A 22,773-nucleotide genomic window follows, 5' to 3' on the forward strand; every position below is an offset into this window, starting at 1 on the left:
CTTTCTCTCATTTGTTCTACATAAATAGTCACAAGAAAATTTGCATACAGAAACTATATTGGCACGAGCTAGAGTTGATAAGAACAAATTACCCAGTCAATTAACGAACAGCTCTTATCCAATACATAAAATTAATTACAGCTGTTAATCACATGAACCATTTATACAATAAATTAATCATATTATAACATTTTACTCAATGCATTCATAATAACTGATAGCTTTATAGAGTGGGATACAGATAACGACTGACTAACTAAGACCTACTGATACAATTTTATAATGTTACTCTATGAAACATTAGTTCCTTGTCTTTTATCTCTTTCTCACTAATGCGGTAGGTAGAGATGCACATATTAATTGTTGCTTTTTGCAATTTTGTTTCGAACTCAATGAAATATTACAAAGGCGATCATTCTACTAATGAGGGACGCATACACTAAATACCTACTTATAAATAACTAAGTATGTATATCTACAGGATAAATCTTACATACAGGGACATATTCTAGCTTTTAGCAATCTATCAGGTATTCTGAGGATAATAACTACATGGGGATAAGGGAAACTCGGCTTACCAAAAGTTTAGAAGTCTATATTTAAGTAGATAAGTTGATATAGATGTTGCTATATCCTGCAAAAGTTTAAAAGACTGTAGATTTTTCTAAAGTACTATAAATAACTAGTTATTATATAGATACAAGATCCAAGAACATGGTAGTTTCGGAATAGTCAAATTCAATACTTTTATCTATGGATTTTTAATAATGACATTAAATTTTTGAATCAAATAGCATAACTACCTTTTTCTCAAAAATTTACTAGAAAAATTGGGCAACTTATGATCAAATGTTTGCATCAAATAGCATACCTGTTTCTCAAAATTGTCAAATTAATGAATGAAGGTACAATTATTTTGGGATATTTTATTGTATATGTGAAACTACCCAATTGTTGAACACATATAATATTTATTTGCATTCCATTGCAACCAATATGTAAAAACCTGTTTCTTCACATAAACAGAACAAGATTTTGTCCTCTTATTTTATGCCTGTGCATTCTTTAAAGGTTGCATACCAAAGTCTTTACTAAAGTTATAATTTTTTTTATGCCATACTAACTATAGTAATTTAGTAAACTATAGGACATAGGTGAATACAGTAAGAACAACACTAAAGTTGAGTAAATAAATGTCAATTGCAGAAAAACTAGTTAGAAAGTTTTAAAAATAACAATAAAAGTTTTACTATTTGCTGTTTAATTACTTGACTAATTACAAATTTAGAATATTTTAGATTCCAACAGACTGAAAAGTTTCATTTTTAGTAGTATAAAATTTGAAATAAGAATACAAAAAGATATTGCCACTAAGAACTCTATCATGCATAGATATTTAAAATTTAATATTATAAAAAAAGAATCTATTTTTTTTACCTGTTCAAATTCCGGGTCAGCATTGATCAGTTGTGCTGTGAGTTCCAAATACAAATCCCTACTTCCTTCGTACTCAATAAGAGGTCGAATATCATCATCAGATTCCATTTTGTTATCTGTATTTCTTATTTACACAGATGTTATAATCACCACTTTGAAATTTACTTGTTAACATAAATTCTGTGAGTTTTATGTTACTTTTGTAATAGTAGTTAAGTTTAATGGTTGGATTTAATGTAGTTTAATATTATTATCATTACAAAACGTTTATTTTTCAGCTAATTTGTCCATGTTTCTGGTATTCTAGTTGGAAAAGCCATTTTAAATCTTAGTGTTTTCTTTAATTACTTCGTTGATAAGATTTGGTAAACGTGTGTTAGTTATTCTATTAACAATGCATCTAAGATTTCAAACATCCTTGTTTTAAAAACGTAAACTTAAGGTCAGTAGTTTATATTTGGCTAACGTAAATGATCTAAAATCATCACTGTAAATTTGTTCCGAATGTTTCACGAACACAGTATTCACGTTACAATTACAGATACGAGTACAATATTAATTTAATCCTGGGTTAATTTATTACACAATACACTATCAATAAGTACACAATGCCCAGCTGTAATCGGAAATTCGAAACAACACAATGAATGACACAATCACGATCACAATGACGTACTGTCAAGTCAATGTCATCGTAATGAACGAATGAAATAATGAATATGTGCTCCAGAATGTTGCCATTTTAAAACTAAAATTATCAGTCCATTATTGTACGTTTTAATTAAGACAAAATTATAATAAAAGAAAATTAAGTCAATATAATTACCGATTGACTGTCTTCAGTTGTTAGATGTTGTTCCATGCTCACCGTCATCTTGATGGAATATTTTGTAGCCTGACAAGTAAATCTGAAACAAAAAAGAAGAAATCAACATCGTTTAAAAATAAAGATTACTTTTCTATGTATAATAAATAATGTAAAAAGACTGTAAAGTTGAAATTATGACTTGACTATTATGACTATTACAGTCTGTGGTTAAGTTTTCATTCGGTCATTATCATTCGTTCTATTGAACGTCACAAACGTCACGGTCATGTCATTATTGTGTTTTGTTATGTGCGGACTGTGAAATTCGCAATTGTAGTATCACGTAAATAATTAAATAAACAGTGATCGTATTATTAAAACTTTTATAAATAAATTAAATAGACATTGTTTTGTTATTCGTAAGTACTTTAAAAATGTAAAACACCGTAATATAACCACGAAACATAACCTCAAAATGTGTAAAGATGTTTGCTTTGATACAATATATAAGCTCTTAAATGCATTTTTATGTTTCAATACTACATTTACAGAGCATATTCTTTAATATTTATATGAGTTTTGTACGAAAATATGTTAATTTTGCTCCTAAAAACTAAACTCATTTCGTTTTCACTTTTTCAGAATAACAAGCCAACATGATCATTCCAGTCCGTTGTTTTACGTGTGGGAAGGTTATTGGCAACAAATGGGAGGCGTACCTTGGACTCCTGCAGGCAGAGTATACTGAGGGGTTTGTATATTGCATATATTTTCCTTATATCTAGTTTATTTCTTATTGAAACTATATGGCCCTTACAATACAATCAACATATTAACTAAGTAATAATATACATATACTGAAGCTTAATCTTTGCTACAAAATATTAGAAATAGGTTACTAACTTGTATACTTTATACAATGATATCTGTATGTTAGGTATTTATTTCTGAATAGGTTTCTAAATGAATGAAACCCTGCCTCCTAAACTAAGGGAACCTGTGACTTAGGACTCAGTGTTCCACGGTTGCCTCGCAATATACAATTTTGTTTTCAATGGAAAATAACAAAATATTAATTTGTCTTTAAAATTTCAGGGAAAGGTTTAAGTATTATAATATTTTAACCTTTCATACATTTGTATAAGACAACATTAGAAAATACATTGTGTCTCGTGTGGATCTGTGTTCCACACGAGACCATTACTAACCTCTTGAAAAGGACCCACATTATTTTGAAACACAAAAATACAAACTATTAAATAGATTATTTTGTTGAATTTAAACAAAATAGTTTTCAAATCCACTACACTGAAACACTAGTGCTAGCCAAACAGTGGCTCCTAAAATAACACTGACCCCTATCTTCATTGTGTTTGGAGGTAAACTAAACTATAAAGGAAAAACAATTTCTGTCTCAATGGAGGAAATGACCTAGAAAAGATAAATGCCTAATTAGTATACCTTAGTGTCATGAAAATAAAAAACCAGTATAAATAGACCTCTCTTTTAAAGATCTTTATGAACATTTGAAGTTCTTTCAGTTGAAAGAAAAAGCCAGTGTAACTAGACCTCTCTTTAAAAGACCTTACTGAACTTCAAAAGGTCTTAGTTTAAAAAGTCATTGTTTCACAGTCCAGTGTCAAAGTAAGGTTGTCTGTAATTTATGAGGATGTCCAAGGTTGGATTCGTGTTAAAAACTCGGGTTTTACCATGGTTTTTCTGATGTAGTTAATTATTATTTCTCATATTGATTTATAGATGGACAGACTAAGTACTTTATTTAATTTATTATATTTTTTTTTTTGTTGTAAAACTAGAGACATAAATATAATCATAGTTATCAATAACAGTAAGCTCCAGGCTGGTTTAAATACTATACTTAGAGCTGAAGAGTTTGTTTAAAGCTAAAGAACTACTGGTTTGATTATGGACTTTTGAACACGACTAATCTGAGCAAAACAGAACCCTCAATATTGGTCCAAATTGAATTTAAACAAATTAGCTTTATAATTATATCAGTGTAGATGTAGATTTTAATTTTAATCATCTCCCTTTCCATCCGTCCTTATAACAACATAGGTAACTAATAATATTTTTATTATCTTGTAAACATACTTCCTTTAAGACGATTAATAGTAAGTTATTGAGCAACTTTGTAGCAGATGAAGTAATCCATTGAATAAATAGACTATCCAACACAAAAAGAAACCGTAGTCCTGGAGATTCAAACAAACTCTTTAGTTTTTTACGTATTATATCAGTGTAGACATGTAGAGCCGTTTTAAAGTTTTGAAAGTAACGTAAACTTCCCATCCGTCCTTATAACCGCATAGGTAACTCATAAATATTTTTATTAACATAAATATAAAACCTGCACCAATGTAATCTTTAGCCTACTTATAGAAACAAAAACTAGTAATTAATAAGTAAAAAAAAATCAAAGCGAACGAGCTTGACCTTGAATGTAATCTTTACCTTAACAAGAATTGAAATTATAGTAAGTATATGAAATATACTAAGCCTAACTTAACCTAACCTACCTATAAAAAGTATGAAATAAAAAATTAAATTAAAAATTTTAAAATACCCCCGACATAAAAACTTAACTTTAAAAAGTAAAAAATAATAAAAGAAACCTAATCTTAAAGTACCTAAGAATGTAATAATAATTCTAAAAAAAAATACGTCACGTTGGGGGACCGCATGAATACGGACTGCACGCAAGCATGTGATACTTATGAAAAAATCGTAGAGACAGTAAGAAATAATTAGGAGCGGTCCCCCAACGCGACGTCTTTTTTTGCATTATTATTACATTCTTAGGTACATTAAGATTAGGTTTCTTTTATTATTTTTTACTGAAATTAAGTTTTTATCGGGGGTTTTTTAAAATTTTTAATTTTTGCCTTTTCTGCGTACTCATGAATATTTATTGCTAATGATCAGACTGCTCATGTTTAGTCGAAGTTTTTGCAAATTATAAATGGTAATAAACATACTTTGTGTTGATATAAGACAGTATGTACAAAGTTAAAAAAAATATGTAAAAATTGTGCATGAATTCGGGAACAAGTACGACTCTTGTAAGTGCGACTAACGAGCATGAGATAGTGGTTTCAATTCCTGGGCCCTGAAAGGGTTTATTGGAACTTAATTATAACATCAAGTAATACATTTTTTATGTTAAACGGTTTTAATATGTATGGTTATCAAGAATAAGAGTGTGTACCAAAAATCATATCGATCTGAACCTAAAAAAAGTAAAGAGGTCAAGCTAAATAAAACCATTTAATATTATAATTAATTTAATATTAATACCTATGCAGTACCGGATTAGCCATATAGCAGGAGGCAGCAATGCTAAGAGCCCCGCTTTTGTAAACGTTCTGGTTTATTTACATCAAAAATTTCAATAGGCAATGTAACTCCAATGCGATTGGAGCTATATAACTCCCCTATTCACATTTGCTATGGGCCTCGCGTCGACTTTATCCGGCACTATACCTATGTATGTGTATCAGAAAAAATCTAATAAAATACTTGACTAAAGAAGACATCTCTCTCTACTCTCGAGTACCACGGTACTCGACGCAGATGAAACCGACGTATTAAACAACGCTATGCGTTGTGTTTCGTTGTGTGAGTGAGGTTACCTGGACGCCCTTCCCCCCTTCCCAATTTTCCCCAGGTCCCCATTCCCGAACAACAACCCTGCTAGGACACGTCGACCTGATTGAAAAGCTACTCAACTACGCTCCCCTTGAGAAATAATTCCACCATAATGTTTAATATTTAGGGCATAAGTTATTTTTATTGTTAAACTGGACTTTATAAGTTTAAATGTAAGTAATAAAATGTATATTCTTAAGTAAGATTGTCGTTTTATTACACTTAAAAGTCAGTGAAGTATGTAATGACACTTCGTGCAAACACGTTTTTTTCTCTCATTTTATATTTCATAGCTTTTTGTGATTTAAAAGTACATAACATGTATATAACTATATGGTATGTAGGTTCGAGGACCTCGATGAAGATTTCTCAGTAGGTATATATACTTGCACAACATGTGAAATTGTTATTTAATAATAATACATGATCATAGACAGCACACAATCTATTCATGTGATAGGTAGGAAGAGGAACCTAACTGAAGATTGAGTAAGAAAGATAATCCGAAATTCCGCAGCAAATCTTTTTTTTAAAGTATCTAGATAATGGAATAAGCTCGGTTATATTTTCCAAACTTATTCTAGTGGTAGTACCTATTAGTCCATAGTCCAAATAGCTAAAAAGTTTACCTTTTATTATTTTAATTCAGGGACATCCCCTTAACACATTGTTATTAAATAAAGTAAATTTCACTTCAATTGAATATCAAATAGTAATATCCTATACAGAAAATGTTTAATACGGTTTTTTAGATAACTATAAATAAACAAAACAAGTTAAATATCTCTATAACGTTTATTATCTTGAGATAAAACTAAAAACAGTTTGTAAATTCCCACTTGAGAGAGCCGTATCAAAATCGTCATAGCTATAAAGTACTCTAGTCGTCAAGTGCTTGCGCGTACGCATGCTACATGTTATCAAAATTAAATAAATAAATAATAATACTTATCTAGTCTAGAACCTTTGTCTTAATCCTTGGTTCTTAAGTAGGTATATAAATACCTACCTACCTTACAGGTTGACTGAATTGACGTATTTAAAAACAAAAAATGTTGAATATCTCAGAAACTGGCCACTTTCGGACCAGGGACCTCAGGGCTCATTTTATAGGATATTTGTTGTATTATCACCTCCCTAGAGGATTCAAAGTCACTCTGAATACGCTTGCTTTATCTAAATGTAGGTAAATTTTACTTCACTTGCTTGTCACTTAATCAGAAACGGCTGAATACAGTTGGATGAAATTCTCTGTAATTAAGGAGACCCTGACATTAAATTTCACCAGGCAGTGCATAATTTAAACTAAAGAGTGACTCAATAAGGCAGTCAATTCGATTGCCATTTGGATTAAAAAGAAGGTTATCGTTACTTAACCGGCTATAAAATGATTTAATATGCGTTGGACGTCATAGCTGTGGTCATAGTGTCATAGACATCTGTCTGAATTTGGTACGAAGGACGTCAGCCGTCCTGCCGTCCTGTACCTAAAGTATGTCGTGGAGGTCCGGTGGTTTAAATCGCCTGCTTCTTTTGCATGAGAGTGCGGGTTCGAAACCTACCAATGTCAAGTACCAATGTGGTATTTTCCGAGTTATATGTACTTTCTAAGACAATTTAGACACCGATATCAAACGGCGGCGAAGGAAACTACGTGAGGAAACCTGGGTTTATAATGTCTAATTATAAGTTTGAAATCGTCAACCCGCATTGAGCAAGCGTGGTGATTAATACTTACTCGAACCTTCTCCGTGCAAGAGGAGGCCTTTGGTCAGCAGTGGCCACTTCTACGTTACACTACGTCAAGAACAACCTACTATCAAAAAAATGTGTCATCACATATACTCAATACGCCACTCATAAATGCATTTTATTCCAACGTCACCACTCGACTTAAGATAAAATAAACGTGTATAAACAAACAAGACATAAGCTTTATACCTACAATTGAAATGTGACATCATGAAGGAAACTCGTCTGCCTCAATTTGCAATTTTTTAAGGATATTCATAAGATAATCGAGACGAGTGGCGTCCTTGTAACATTTATTTACACTCGTAAGTCATTGCAAGATCGGAGAGTTGCATAATCTTTATGATGTCGCCGATTAAGCATTGTGTTGTGTAGGTGTATTTATTTATTTGGGTATGCTGTGGTGACATCACAATAATATTCTACAGGAGCAATCACAGAAATCTATAGTAAGTCTCTGGTCTGATTGTTTTTAAGTAGATAGGAAAAAAGGTAAACAAGATCCACAAAAACATTTTTATCCTTTCTTTAGGAAGGTACCTATTTTAAAATAAAACTTCAGTCCTTAGGAAGGTACCTTGTAACCTTTGTAACCAAACAACATTGTAAGTTCAGTCTCAGTCTTAATGTGGTACAGTGGTGGCCAGGCAAATCCATTTAGACTCAGAATAAGACCGAGTGCAGCTCTACTTAATGCATTTACCTAAGTGCTCTGTCGCAAACTGCAGTTAGGAGCACCTAACTAGTTGAGCAACTTATTGTAACTTTGCAATTTATATAGGTCACAATGACCATATGTTTGTAGCTATTTAAGCTTAGGAAAAAATAGATTTTTTTACTATTAAAATTCGTTTGTTCTCCACGGACTCGTGTCCATGCCCTTGTTATACAATTTGCTACATTTTTATAGGTATTCAATAATTATTACAAACTGTAAAGATCTTAGAAACATTGACTTCGATTCCTAAGTCAACATTCTACCGATAAATTTGTGATTTTCTAGCATAATAATTGTAAAGAAATCATAATTAGATACAACACATATCCGTCCTCTATGCATATAACAAAATTGTGTGAATCTCACAAAGAATTGTCCTTAAGAGTCGAACTCTCGAGACGTTGCGCAGGCGCTAGGTCGGGATCCAGCCACTGCGCCATTGGTACAGATTCGATCAATCATTATCATGCAGGTAGTCATAAGCCATTTGCGATCTTATAAGTACAAGTACTATACTTAGGTATATTTTTATTTTTTACCAGTTGTAAGTTTTTGTCTGACATTTTGACTTGATATGAGGTCAAGCAAGCTAAGGTCATTGCAACGGTGCGACCTTGAAGCGTGTCCCAGCCTTAACATCAAGTACATTTTGGTTTTCGTACTTCCAAATTAGGTTTTGTGGTTGGTAGATGTAGGTAGAATTACGTACCTAACAAAAAACGTGTTATAGGTATAATTTGATATTTAATATTTAAATAGAATAATAACGCACGTCTTATTAATATGTCCTAGTTTTATTTAGTTTTAGAAAATTTAAAATACCTTTTTCAGGTGGGAAAAATCATCCAACGGCTTCTCCTGCATTGGTTGAGGTGAGAGTGTGCCAGACTTACTGACTAAAAACCACATCATTCCTACTTTGAGCTGTAGCCTCGGTTCCCGTTATGTTGTTAGCAGCTCCGAGACCTAGACCCCAAAAGGTTGGCAACGCATTTGTAATTCCTTTGGTGTAACGAATGTAAACATGTACCTGGTTATTGTCCATAGGTGGCGCTGATCACCTAATATCTATCACGTAATCCGTCTACTCGTTAGCCTCCTAATATAAAAAAAAACCGCAGAGAACGCGTCGCTATGACGTCACAACCTTCAATACGCAATAAATAAAAGAAAAGAAAGGTACCTACACACCTACACATAGGTAATTCTAGGTCTTTACTTGTCAGTAAATAAGTATCAATAACAGTAGGTAATTACCCACATATATGTACTTGTACATAGGTACAAAGCGACAAGAAATCATCTTCGCATGACGACCGTCCACATAATTATTGAATTACTATTGTTTTTACTTCACATACACGACTTTGAGTTCGTTTTGCATGTTTATGAGACAGAGTTAAGGAGACAAATTAATATTCTTCATTTACATTTCATTCACCTATCGGACCCGGGTAAGTCCTAAAACTGACTGAAACTGATTAAATCAATATTTATCGGTGACCTAACTGCTATCCCCAAAGCCGCCAGCCATACGTGGGGTTTATAAACCCCCCTCCCCAAATAGGCGAGGCCTTTGTGCAACAGTGAACGTCTTTCGGCTGATAATGATGAATACTACTTAATGCAAAATGCGTATTTGGGCCTCCCTCACTTATTCGTCGTGTGATGAGTCCACGACGAAACACAACGCAAGCATTGTTTCACGTCGGTTTTCTGTGAGGCCGTGGTATCACTCTGGTCGAGCCGGCTCATTCGTGCCGAAGCATGGCTCTCCCACACTTAAACCTAACAACTTTGGTTATTATTTGTTTTTTTTTTATACATATAATTACCAACAACAGTAAGTAGGTGGGCAGTGACTAAAGTAATTATATTGCAATCACTGCATGATTTGTGTTCCGAAATTATTTCCTATCATTATTATTGAAGAATGGATACTACACAGGTATATAGTGATGTATTGTTTTTATTTTATCCTCGTTCTAGTGATAAATCATAGCTGTACTTCCCCCTAAGGTTAAACAGAGCCGACAGACATTTAAGTAAGTACCATGTTTGATCCAATCTCTGTTAATTTAATAACGATTAAGAAAAAGTAGTTTAATTATCCTTTTATGACAAGACGACCAATAGGAGCCGAGCAGTAGGTGAAACCGCGCAGAAGTAGCTTGTCTTTACTAATTGATGAGTTTGTTTCTTTGCACACGCCAATCTCCTGAACTACTGGTTTGAATTGAACATTTATGGAGGAAAGGAATCAGGTGATGTTTGCATCACTCTGTGATCTTCCGGTGAAACTACCCAGAGCCGCGGACAACCTAGCCAGTTACCTGGGCTCCAGCGAAGAGCAGGAGTCGGAACGGGGTGGTTTTTAGTCAGTAAGAGTTTGACCATAGATCTTAATATTTCGCCTGACCCTAAGCGGGAGGAGTCATTGGATGATATTCCCTCTTCTAAAAAAAGTGATACTGCGTGCTAGCTTTTTTTGACAGGGGAAAATCATCCAATGACTTCTCCCGCCTTGGGCGACGCGAGAGGAAGTGTCAGACTCTTACTGACTAAAAACCACCCCGTTCCTTCTCCTGCTTTTCGAGCCGGAGCCTCGCTAGGTAGTAAACTCGCTAGGTAGTCTGCAGCTCCGGATCAGGCCCTAGTGTATCTATCATAAGATGTAAGTAATCTATTACCTGTCACAGCCGTGATACCTTCACAAATACATCCATTCTCATATTTAAGGCCGTAACTTATAGCGTATTGTCTTGTGTAGATAAAAAGAAAACAGGATTTCTCTTTTAATTTATAGACAATACAAACAAAACAATATCTTCAGGTTTATTACAAAATGGCACATCGTACTAAACTAAACTTAATATCAATTGTTATTTTTGTTTTTGTAACTAACTATTGCATCATTTTATGGTATGTCATGTAAAGTAATGATACCATGATACTATAGGATATAGATACCATACCACGATGATATCATAGTTCATACTTAAATAACGAAAAACATCCTTTCCATGTTGGAATACACAAGACAACTTCAAACGCCTAAGAAAAGAGCGTTCTCCTTTTTAAAGGCCGGCAACGCATCTGTGACTTCTCTGGTGTTCCGCGTACTGTCATATGGGCCGTGCTGATCGTTTACCATCAGGTGATCCGGCTGCGTTTGCTCCCTATTATATAAAGAAAAACACATTGGCTTTAAGACGGTCACGACGATCTACTGAATAAAGATATTCTCCTCATCCACGTCATAAGTTTTTGCTACATATTAAGCAACAGAAAGACAATTTGGCTAAGATTTTTTCTAAATTGCACACTTTTTTAAATGTCAAAACACTAAAAACTAGTACTCCAATTTTTTAAATCAAGGTTATTAAATTAGACTAAAAACTAATGACAATCTAAAGGCCGACAGGTCGAATTTCTCTTTAGAATTAATAAAAACATCTTTTAGGAGTCTCTTAGAATTATTATTTTTAAAACTTTATTATTTAGGTATCAATGACATACTTTACGCCTGTTAATCTGCGATCGGGTAGCAGATATGCTTTACATACTGTATATAATATTATACTCAGATTGTAGATAGTAATTCGAAATTATTTACGGTAAGGGGTTAAAAAACGGCAACGTTAGTGGAAAGAATAATAAAATCAAAGAGACCTTTTACACTTTTTGAAGGGTATGGGAGAACCATGCTTCGGCACGCATGGACTCTATACCACCACGTCCTCACAGAAAACGAACGTAAAACAATGCTTGCTTTGTGTTTCATCGAGTGAGTGAAGTTAACAGAGGCCTTATTACCTTCCTCTCCATTCCTTAAATCCTTAACACCCATAAGATTGGCAACGCATTTGTAACGCCTCTGGTGTTTCGGATGCCTGCGGGCGGTGTCGATTGCTTACAACCACGTGTCGGATGCCTATGGGCGGTGTCGATTGCTTACAATCACGTGTCGGGTGCCTATGGGCGGTGTCGATTGCTTACAATCACGTGATCTGTCTGCTAGTGTGCCACATAATTTTATTTTTCTAATCCATCCAGATAACTGGAGATGTCGTCCTCGACTCACATGCTACGAGCAACCAAACATGAACACAATCAAACAAACGAAACAACAACAAAAGTAGCTCTATCTCAACTCAATCTCTTCAATTCTTTGCTAAATATGGCGCCAATAGGTACTTACTTATTTGCTTAGCTAAACAACCTATTGATCTGTCCGGTCTCGCCCCAGTTAGCAGCTTGAAGGTCGGAGGACAACAAACTGGATGTATAGATGGATGAATGGATGCAGGAACCAGAACGAGAGCTAATCAATGCTGCTTTTAACTAAGCTATCACTGAATAAAAACATCCATTTTGTTGTGAATTCAAATGGTAATGTTTGGGTTTAGGTTTTGTGTCGTTGTTCATTGGTGTGTGAGTGACTGAGTGATTGAGAGTGTGGCTGCTGTGTATGTGGTTTTAGGTTCGGTTGAATCAAGTATTATTGAGAATGAAAATCTTATGAGTACCTTTCTAAACCTTTTAGTGCTTGGGCACGAATGGGCCGGCTCAACCGGAGTGATACCACGGCCTACAGAAAACCGACGTGAAACAACGCTTGCGTTGTGTTTTGTTGTGTAAGTGAGGTTATCGGAGGCGCAAATTCGAAACCCCTTTCCCAATCTACCCAATCCCCGCTTCCCCAACAACTCTTAAATTTCTAACACATTAGAGACCGGCAACGTACTTGTAACGCCTCTGGTGTTTCGGGTGACCAATTGACCATGGGTGGCGGCGATTGCTTACCATCAGGTGATCCGTCTGCTCGTTTACCGACTTATAACATAAAAAAGAAAACCTAAGTAATGTGGCGTTATGGAGTAGTATCGAGTGAAGAAACTGTAAATATTGCAGCGAGTTTTAAATAAAATAGATGAACAGACAAACGATACAGTTGTGTAACTACAACGAAATATTTAGGTAGTAACAGATTAATATCACAAGTAAAACAAACAGGAAAACAGTGATATATTTGTCAATTTGACAGAAGGAGGAAAATCGATAAATCTATGACATTCTCAGCCTACAATAAGAAACTTAACTGCTGAAAATAATGATCAGAGTGATCAACGGTTTATAAGATAATCGAAAAACAGACACATATATTTAAATCTCAATTTGGGTACTATGATAAAAAAATCAGTATTCCTTATTCTAGATTCTATTCAAGATTATAGATTCTACTTCTGTGTGATAATAAGACTATGTGTTATTTCAGACTATAATCGACCTCTGTTCCGAATTTCTTCCTGATCACTTCAGCCGTTTTGAGAACGAGTAACAAACAAACGCATTTATACTTTCGCATTTATAGTATTAGTAGGAAAAGAATAGTAATAAAATGATCATGGCGGGAGGGAAGTGGAGTGGGAGTGCATCTGTCCATAGTGTTCATTACTCATATACATACTTACTTCCTGCAAATTGAAGAGCTTGTCTTACCCGACCTATATACTAAAAATAGACAATTCAGTACACGTTTTATCATGAACACTCAAGAAATCTTAAGACTCTTCAGTGTTAAAATTATATCCTAGAATTCCGGTTTTCACAATTTACAAGGAAAATGTATAATCCTCATCATAATTAAGCAGTAAACTGACTCAAGAATACAAGTACATAATGTATAACGATAACAGACACATGGACACTTGAATTTACTTTTCTTTGATAGTATTATCTATGTGGAATACTGGAGTAGGTGCAACTAATGAAAGTTTTCACACCCAGTCACCTACTTGTGGTCATTTAGTATCGGGGACCACTCCAAAAGATATGCTTACTTGGTGCTTATACTTATTGCTTTTTGTTGTTTGACGTGGTATTCGATAAGTTAAAGTAACCATGTCATTAATACTTACGTGATATATTGATGTGTATATCATTTAAAATCATTTTTCCATTGCAACTCCCGTAAGTCAGAATCTGCAGTTGATATAACCATAGAAATACTAGAACACTGAAGTCCGACGCTGAATGTCTATCTTGGATACCGCAAGATTTAAAATCATTTGTATAATATAAGAAAGTAGAGGAAACCATATCACTTTTTAAAAAAGTTATTTTTTTCCAACACTATATTGTACCTTTTAGCACCTACTCTCATTAACCCAAACCAAACAAATTACTAATAACAAACCTCTGTCAAACAATCACTAGGCAAGCAAAAAGTGTGCATTAATGACATTGTTTTATTTTTGTTCTACAAAATGGCCACACGCTCGTGGGAATATTACGAAGACAATATAATCAAAATACTCATTATTAAGAGTACACACAATTAACATAAACATTCACACTTGCAGTCAGATATTAGTAGCACTCTACACGTACACATGACTCTCATCAAGCTATACAAAACCAGTATAAACTGACCGTTGAATATGCGGAAAGATCGTACAAAGCGAGTTCATGATAAACTGGTTTTATACAGCTCGATGTGAAGCCATGTGTTCAAGGTATCCAATGAGATTTTAATTAAATCATATCAAATGAGGAAAATCTGTACCTATTGCACAGGGTTTTCTTTTTAGATTCTTATGTCAATGCGAGCCAGTAGCTAAGGTCGGGCCATAAACTCCATTTCAATAAATTATGTTAGTTGACATTAACTGTTGTACTGGTGTATTACACTGTAATACAATACAACATTACAGAAGCATTATAATATTGTAGTTATCATATTCTAAATGTACGTAGCAGTAAAAGCAAACTTCGTAGCAGTGACCGCATATTTCGTAGCACGTAGCAGTTATTCGTGAAACTTGTAGCAATAAACGCGTAGTACGTAGCTGTAACACGCGTTGCGTAGCACTTACCGCATATTTCGTAGCAGTTATTCGTGAAACTTGTAGCAATAAACGCGTAGTACGTAGCTGTAACACGCGTTGCGTAGCAATTTTTATGTATTGCGTAGCAGTTACCGCATATTTCGTAGCGGATATCGCCTATTGCGTAGCATCAACAGCGCGTTGCGTAGCATTTATATCATATTGCGTAGCTTCTTTGGTAGCAATGAAATAAATGAATATATTATTATGATGCTGCTACTGCTACGCTGAGATCATCTTAGCATCTTATACTTACTTAGTTTTTATCACGGATATGTAAAATAATTGTAGTGTAAGATAAGAACTGAATAAATAATACAAAGTAATAAGTATAATAAAGCTAAGAAATAATATTATATTCCCAAACATTAAAATTTTAATGTTCTGTTAATTATTATAGTCACGTGTAAATAAAAACGGTTCTTTTTTCTTTTATTTTTTAATTAAAGTACCTACCTGTTTTAATTATGCAAAAATGTTCCTGTTGAACTAGTTTTATAAAGACGTTTCAAATGCAAAGCTTTTTATGACCAAAGCAAATTCTTTCGTTTTTTGATTCTGTGTTCTGAAAAATACAATCTACCTAAAACCTCAGATAATGAGTAACTAAAAATATGAAACATAATTTTATGCAAATTCCGTTTCGCCACCAATGATTTTCCCTGTTTTCCTGCTTTTCTTCCTCTCGGAACCCGAGACGTTTCCAACGAATGCAAAACCATGGAAATCGGTTCGTGCATTCTGGAGTTATAGCGTCAGGAAGGAAAAGCCGACTTATTTTTATATAATAGAGAGAAGACAAAGACATTCATTGTGGCGATTAGTCGCTTCAACGATGTATGCCATTTTAATGACTGTATGAAAAAATGTAATTACAATCGAACTATTGCACTTATCATTTCGTTCACAATTCGTTCCCTTCGATCACATAGATGACGCTGCGGGAATCATATCAGATAGTTATATTATTATAAATCTAGATATCAATACGCTAAACCAAGAGACATGGAACGCCAAGATCCAAGGGAAGAACTCGTTTCATCTGACTGCAAGACCGTCAAGACTGCACGATTGGTGCGGTGGCTGGGCAACCAGCTGCCGAGCAACGTGTAGAGGGTTCGATTACCGCACGGAGCAACTCTTTATGTGATCCACAAATTGTTGTTTCGGGTCTGGGTGTCATGTGCGCCCACGGCGCAGGAGAAAAACCTAGTGTGGAGCAACGTTTTTTCTCTACGTCACTACAAGTCATATCCTGCATAGGCGTAGTCGGGGGGGGGGGGGGTTGGGGGTGCAACCACACAAAAAAATGCGTACCTAGAAATTACAGAGCGTAATTTTTCTAGTTAGCTTAGTACGTCCCCTGTTTGGCAAAGGTCTCTATGACTACCTATGAATCTGTTTATTACATATTACATAAATTGTTTTTTTCTTCTCATGAATGAAAGAAGTTCATGAAGGAAGTTTTGTTCGTTTTACTTTCTTGAACCTGGCTACGCCTATGATATAATGTACCCTCGACAATTACGCTCCAGTCTCCAAAATTTTCCGAGACAAAGGTCGAATGAATCTGTAATCGTTTCGTCTACGTGTCACGACCTACCTCATGGCAACAGCAGACAGAGCTCATATATTCGCAATATATCACGGTGGGCCATACCGCCAAACTCAAGGTGGAGGGGAGCCAAGGTCTCTGGGGGACCTTTCCCCCCATTATACTGTCTGGTGCTATTTTATATTTCTGTCGGTGCCCGTAATCTACGGCAAAAGCGCAATCATGCGCAAAAATACTTTGGATTTAAATGAAAATTGGGGAATCAAGTTTGACTGCACGGTGCGGTGGCTGAGCAACCAGCTGCTGTGCAAGGTATAGTGGGTTCGATTCCCGTTTGGAGCAAATCTTTGTGCGATTCACAAATAGTTATTTTGGGTCTGGGTGTCATGTCTTCCATATCAAATTAAATCAATATTTCTTTATAATTATATCCCAAAAGAAACAGGGAACTTTGATTAAATAACTTTAATCGTATGCAAATTAAGTATAATTATGCGGAAGTAGAAATAATCTGGTAAAATTGACGCATGGGCTGTTAAAGGGCTTGCGACATGTCATTAGCAAAAAGAGGAAGTATAATACTTCACAACCAACAATTAATAAACGATAAATTATATTATAGTCGTGTTAAAACAAGCAGATCAAAGAATGATAATGTTAATTAACAGATTACAAAAAAGAAGTAGTTAATTATCCCACGATTGTCCGAACCGATTTTGATGCGGTTTCCAGAAAGTGTTTGTTACCTATACGTAGGACTTCAAAAAGAGAAGTTTGAAGTAGTTCTTTTTTTAACCCCGACGCAAAAAGAGGGGTGTTATAAGTTTGACGTGTCTGTCTGTCTGTCTGTCTGTCTGTGGCATCATAGCTCCCGAACGGATGCAGTGATTTCAATTTAGTTTTTTTTGTATGAAAGGGGACTTATGTGCGAGTGTTCTTAGATATGTTTGATTAAAATCGGTTGAGCCGTTTTAAAGTTATGGGCGGTGAAAGTGGGGAGATTAGCCGAAGGTCTGCAAATATACTGGGATGGGGTATCAAATTAAACCGCACTGAAAGAAGATATTGAACGATATTATTTTTTCGTATTAACAAAAATAAAAAATTAATAAAATATATAAAAAAAATCAAAATAAAATAAAAATTAAAAAAAAAAATTAAAATTAAATTAAAAATGTAATAACAAAAAGGTAAAATTTTTATTTAACGTTTTATTATAAACAAAAAATCTTGCACCAATGTAATCTTTAGCCTACTTATAGAAACAAAAACTAGTAATTAATAAGTAAAAAAAAAGCGAACGAGCTTTTTTTTTTTTTTTTTAATTGGGACAAGCCCGCCACAACCTCCCATACCGCTGCAACTCCTGTAAGCCAGGATCTACAGTAGATACAAACATGAAAACACCGGAACACTGAAGTCCGGCGCGTCCCAGGGAAATGAATGACTGTCTTGGATCTCGCAACGAAACAAATCAGAAGATGTTATTAGAGGAGAAGAAAAGAAAACGATAGTTTCCACTTCCCTCGGTGAATTTAATGCAGGAGACAGGATGACTTAAGCCTTAAGGCACAAAAGAGACTGCACAACTGGGAGAAGCCCAGTCGCCAAGCACCACGGAAATTTTACTTAAAACTAAAATATTTAATGCTAATACTAAATGGGTCCTATGCGTGAGCTGTTATACTTGCTTCCAATAATAGGTATGGCAAAAACGCCTAAACGCACGGAAATTTGCTCGAGACTCCACAAGGTCCGTGTAATAAACTACACCTGATGAAACAATTAAATTATCCAACATAGTGTCACGCTCAGATTGCCAGAGACCACACTCCCAGAGTATGTGATGGGCGGATTGCTCATGTTGCAACTCCGCTGTCGAACATTGGCACCATGGTGAATCAACGAGTTTAAATGAGAACAATTTGCTTTTAAAGTTGCCATGGCCAGTAAGAAATTGGGCAACACAGTGATCCACCTCCAACCATGTCCTCTCCAGACGCTCATGCGCGGATGGAAAGAATTGATAGAGGTGGCGGCCCTTGGTAGAAGATTCCCATCTACACTGCCACTCAGTCAGAAGTTCATCCCAGACGTCCGTTAAAGGCTTGAGCAATCTATCAATTTTGCTTCGATCACGTTGTGCTAGAAAGTTTGCGGAAAAGTTAGGTCTCGCATTATAGTACATGGCAGCACGTCGCTGCACCTCAAGATCGACTGGAAGTAGTCCCGCGAGCACAGGTAGGGCCTCTGTGCTAACCGTCCTATAAACCTTACACAGAAAGATCAAGGCTAGACGCTGACCTTGGAGAAGCTTTCGCCGTACCGCGCCTATTGTGGCCCTATCAGCCCACACTGGTGCCCCGTAGCACACGCATCCCAGGTAGGTTGCTCCGTAGATGGTTCTGAGCGTAAGAAAAGAGAGACCCCAGGTAGCCTTCGAAATTCGCGTGAGCGCATAGAAATTGTTTTTGGCTTTCTCACTAATAGTCTTAATATGTTCAATAAAAGAAAAGTTTCTTTCTAGGACTAGACCGAGATAGCAAACCGACTCCTTACGTTTGACGGGAACGTTATTGAATTTAATAGACGGCCATGATTTCAAATTTCCTTTAAGCAATAATTGATAGGTTTTATGGGGTGCAAAAGTTAATCGATTACGTTCGCCCCATCGCGAGATCCTACTGAGGCAGTCCTTAGCTAAATTCTCTAGTCCGGCTCGAGTATTTGATTGTATTAACAAAAGGCCATCATCCGCATATCCAGTCAACGTACAACCAGAAGGAAGGGGGGTCGCGAGCAAGTCATCAAACCCTAAATTCCACAGATACGGGCCAATAACCGAGCCCTGAGGACATCCCATTGACAACGACTTCGACCGAGAAAAATGACCAAGTTTCAGTTTTACAGAACCATGAAGAAAATAAGTGTATAATAGTTTGTATATGTTACTAAAGCAACCACGACCCTTCAGTTTAAGGAGTAGCATTGGCCACCACGCGTTATCAAAGGCACCGGAAATGTCTAGAAAAATGCCTACTACATATTTGTGCTCAGACGAAGTCACTATGGTTCGGACAGAGAGAGCTGCGTCTACAGTAGATTTACCCACAGTAAAATCAAATTGATTATTGTGAAATTTCGGTCCACCGGGCAGCAAACGAGGAACGATAAGCCGCTCAAGAAGTTTTCCTAATGATGGTAAAAGCGTAATAGGCCGGTATGACTTAGGGTCATCGGGTGGTTTATTTCCATTCTTAGGTATTATGCGAATGAATCCACGTCGCCATATACGAGGAAAGACGCCCTCCGCTATACAACGATTAAAGACAGACAGGATCGCGTCAGCCGCAGATTTGCACGCTTCTATTATCATTTTATTTGAAACTTTATCCTCACCAGACGATTTATTCATAGGCAACGTTTTAATAACAGTTACGAGCTCATTGATGGAAGGTAGATCAGACACCGGTGAATTGGGTGGTATAGCCGCCCACGACCTAATCTGTTGATGATAATCGCTATCTGTCTCGGATACATCGTCAGGGATGAGTTCATCGAGTAGAACTTCCGTTGTCTCCTCAATACCAGTGGTGTGAACATTGTTGACTTTTATGTTCTGTACGAATGCCAGACCGACGGCTCTATTGGCTTTGAACTCATGGTACAGAGGCGACCACGGACCCTCGCTTTCCAGCCTCTGTACTACTCTCCGCAACAGGTTACCCTTGGCTTTCTCCACTGAAGCCCTATAACGTGACCTGGCAACTCTAAACGCAATCAATGCTTCATCAAATGCAAAACCAGTAACTTTACGTTTTTTTAGTCTATTTAATTGTTTGCGCGCTTTACGAAAACATTTACGTTGTTCGACTAGATAATTATTCCACCAGTCACATCTGCGCGTACTGGTCAAGGATCCCCGACCAAACGCAATGTCGGCACAGTAAGTAAAAGTATCCGACATGATTTCAGCACCTTCTTCTGCCGAAAGGTCTTTGCGAGTGAAGTCTGTGGCCTGAGATGCAAATAATAAGCTAAAGAAGTTCCAGTCCGCGCCCTTAGTTTTATATCTAAAGCCACTACTGCAAAGCGTTGGACCCCGGGGTAATCCCGAGACAAATTCGTACACGATCAGGCGATGGTCACTACATGACGCATCCGGTAGGACACGCCACCTATCCAAGCTAACGTCCGAACTAGAAAGTGTGACGTCAATACAAGATTCGCCCATTTGGCTGCAAAAAGTAGGTGGTGCATCAGGGGTGTTATGTATGGAGAGATTCATTTCGGCAATGAATTCTTCAACGGCACAACGCCGCTCCATGTCAGTAGCCCTAACTTTGCCATACCATAAGGATGAAGACGCATTAACGTCGGCGCCAATTATAATTTTGGAGCCCGCAAGCGACTGCAAGACGTGACGGAGGTGATGAATGTGAGGAGTAACTGAGTCAGAATATTGAAAGTAACAGCTCACAGCGTAAAGTTTAAAGTTTTCTGAGGCAATCTCCGCCACGGCACAGTGTGACGTCATTAAATTAGTTATAGATGTTACTGTGAAATTAGATGATCTCGTGACGTAAATTCCAGCCCGTGACCTATTGTTCAGCTGCACTACCCTGTGCCGTAAGTGGGCATTTTGATACTGTTCTTGAACAAGTACAATGTCAAGCTGATAGTCGACTATTAGTTTGTCTAACTCGGACGTCGCAACCCTGTCGTTATGTAGATTTAGTTGCCCTATAGTCAACCTATCCATATTATTATTTAATAGGTGGTGTTTAATATGAGTTGTTCGAGTTTAGCTTTGTAGGTGCCACACTCGGGCGAACCACAACGGTGGTCGTGAGGTTTTTTGAAACGTTTGCACGCCACGCATGTTGGAATAAAATTTTTATTATTTATATGAGGGCAGTCGTGTGATTCATGCGCCTCAGCACAATTACCGCAGGTGGGTGTTTTAACCGTGCAATGTTTCCTAACGTGGCCGAACTGCTGACACAAGTGGCATTTAACTAATTCTACATCGTCTATGAATCGGCAAGTAGCCCAATCTATAAAAAGTTTATCTTTTGTCGTAACAAGATGTTTACGTATATTAGCGTCTAGTTCAATGCCAACCCACTTACGACCGTTTTGCAAAGTACAAACGTACGTACTAAGAATTCTAAAAAAAAATACGTCTCGTTGGGGGACCGCATGAATACGGACTGTACACCGCCGCCCGCGCCGCTATATTTGTATTTTATGCGTTATAAAGTATATAGAGTACTTAAACATCAATTTACTTTAATGTTAACACCAAGTACGTGATACTTATGAACAAATCGTAGATAAGTAAGAAATAATTAGAAGCGGTCCCCCAACGCGACGTATTTTTTTTTTTAGAATTATTAGTACATTCTTAGGTACTTTAAGATTAAGTTTCTTTTATTATTTTTTACTTTTTAAAGGGAAATTAGGTTTTTATGTCGGGGGTTTTTTTAATTTTTAATTTAATTTTTTATTGAAATGTTTATAGTATAAACAGCATTAAAGGTAATTGTCCTTTAACTCACTACGTCTGTAAGCATTATGTACGTGTCTTATACAATTATACTTATACATAAACAGAGTCGTGTGAAATACCCATGCCCATCTAAACAAAACAAAAGACTAGCAATTTGTCACATTAAAGTAACAATTTAGTTTTGTACTCACTATAGTATAGAATCATACTAATGATCCTACATTATAAGTCGTTTGTTAGATCCACAACAGACGAATCAACGCGCTGCGATCACGCAGCTGCACAAGAAGTGTTGAGGAATCTAGTTTTGTGCGAGTCATGAAATGACTTCTCCCGCCTAGGGCGAGGCGAGCGATAGGGAGTGTCAGACTATAACTGACTAAAAACCACGTAGTTCCTATTTCTGCCCTTCGAGCCGGAGCCCCGGTAAAC

At 36.1% G+C, this 22,773-nt stretch overlaps 1 protein-coding gene across 2 annotated transcripts in view; it reads right to left on the reverse strand.

Moving 5' to 3' along the window:
* Nucleotides 1-22,773, reverse strand: part of LOC118280703 (polyamine-transporting ATPase 13A3) — a 54,145-nt gene that overhangs the window by 16,092 nt on the left and 15,280 nt on the right. The window contains exon 2 of one of the 2 annotated variants that reach the window (XM_050699418.1): nucleotides 2,264-2,345. In XM_050699418.1, the coding sequence (XP_050555375.1) occupies nucleotides 2,264-2,311 (48 nt within the window). In that variant the 5' untranslated portion in view covers nucleotides 2,312-2,345. Of the gene's footprint in view, nucleotides 1-1,437; nucleotides 2,101-2,263; nucleotides 2,346-22,773 lie in introns of those variants that run through there. The other variant, XM_050699417.1, reaches the window with a different exon arrangement.

This window comes from Spodoptera frugiperda, chromosome 16, assembly GCF_023101765.2.
Source record: "Spodoptera frugiperda isolate SF20-4 chromosome 16, AGI-APGP_CSIRO_Sfru_2.0, whole genome shotgun sequence".
NCBI classification, from domain to species: domain Eukaryota; kingdom Metazoa; phylum Arthropoda; class Insecta; order Lepidoptera; family Noctuidae; genus Spodoptera; species Spodoptera frugiperda.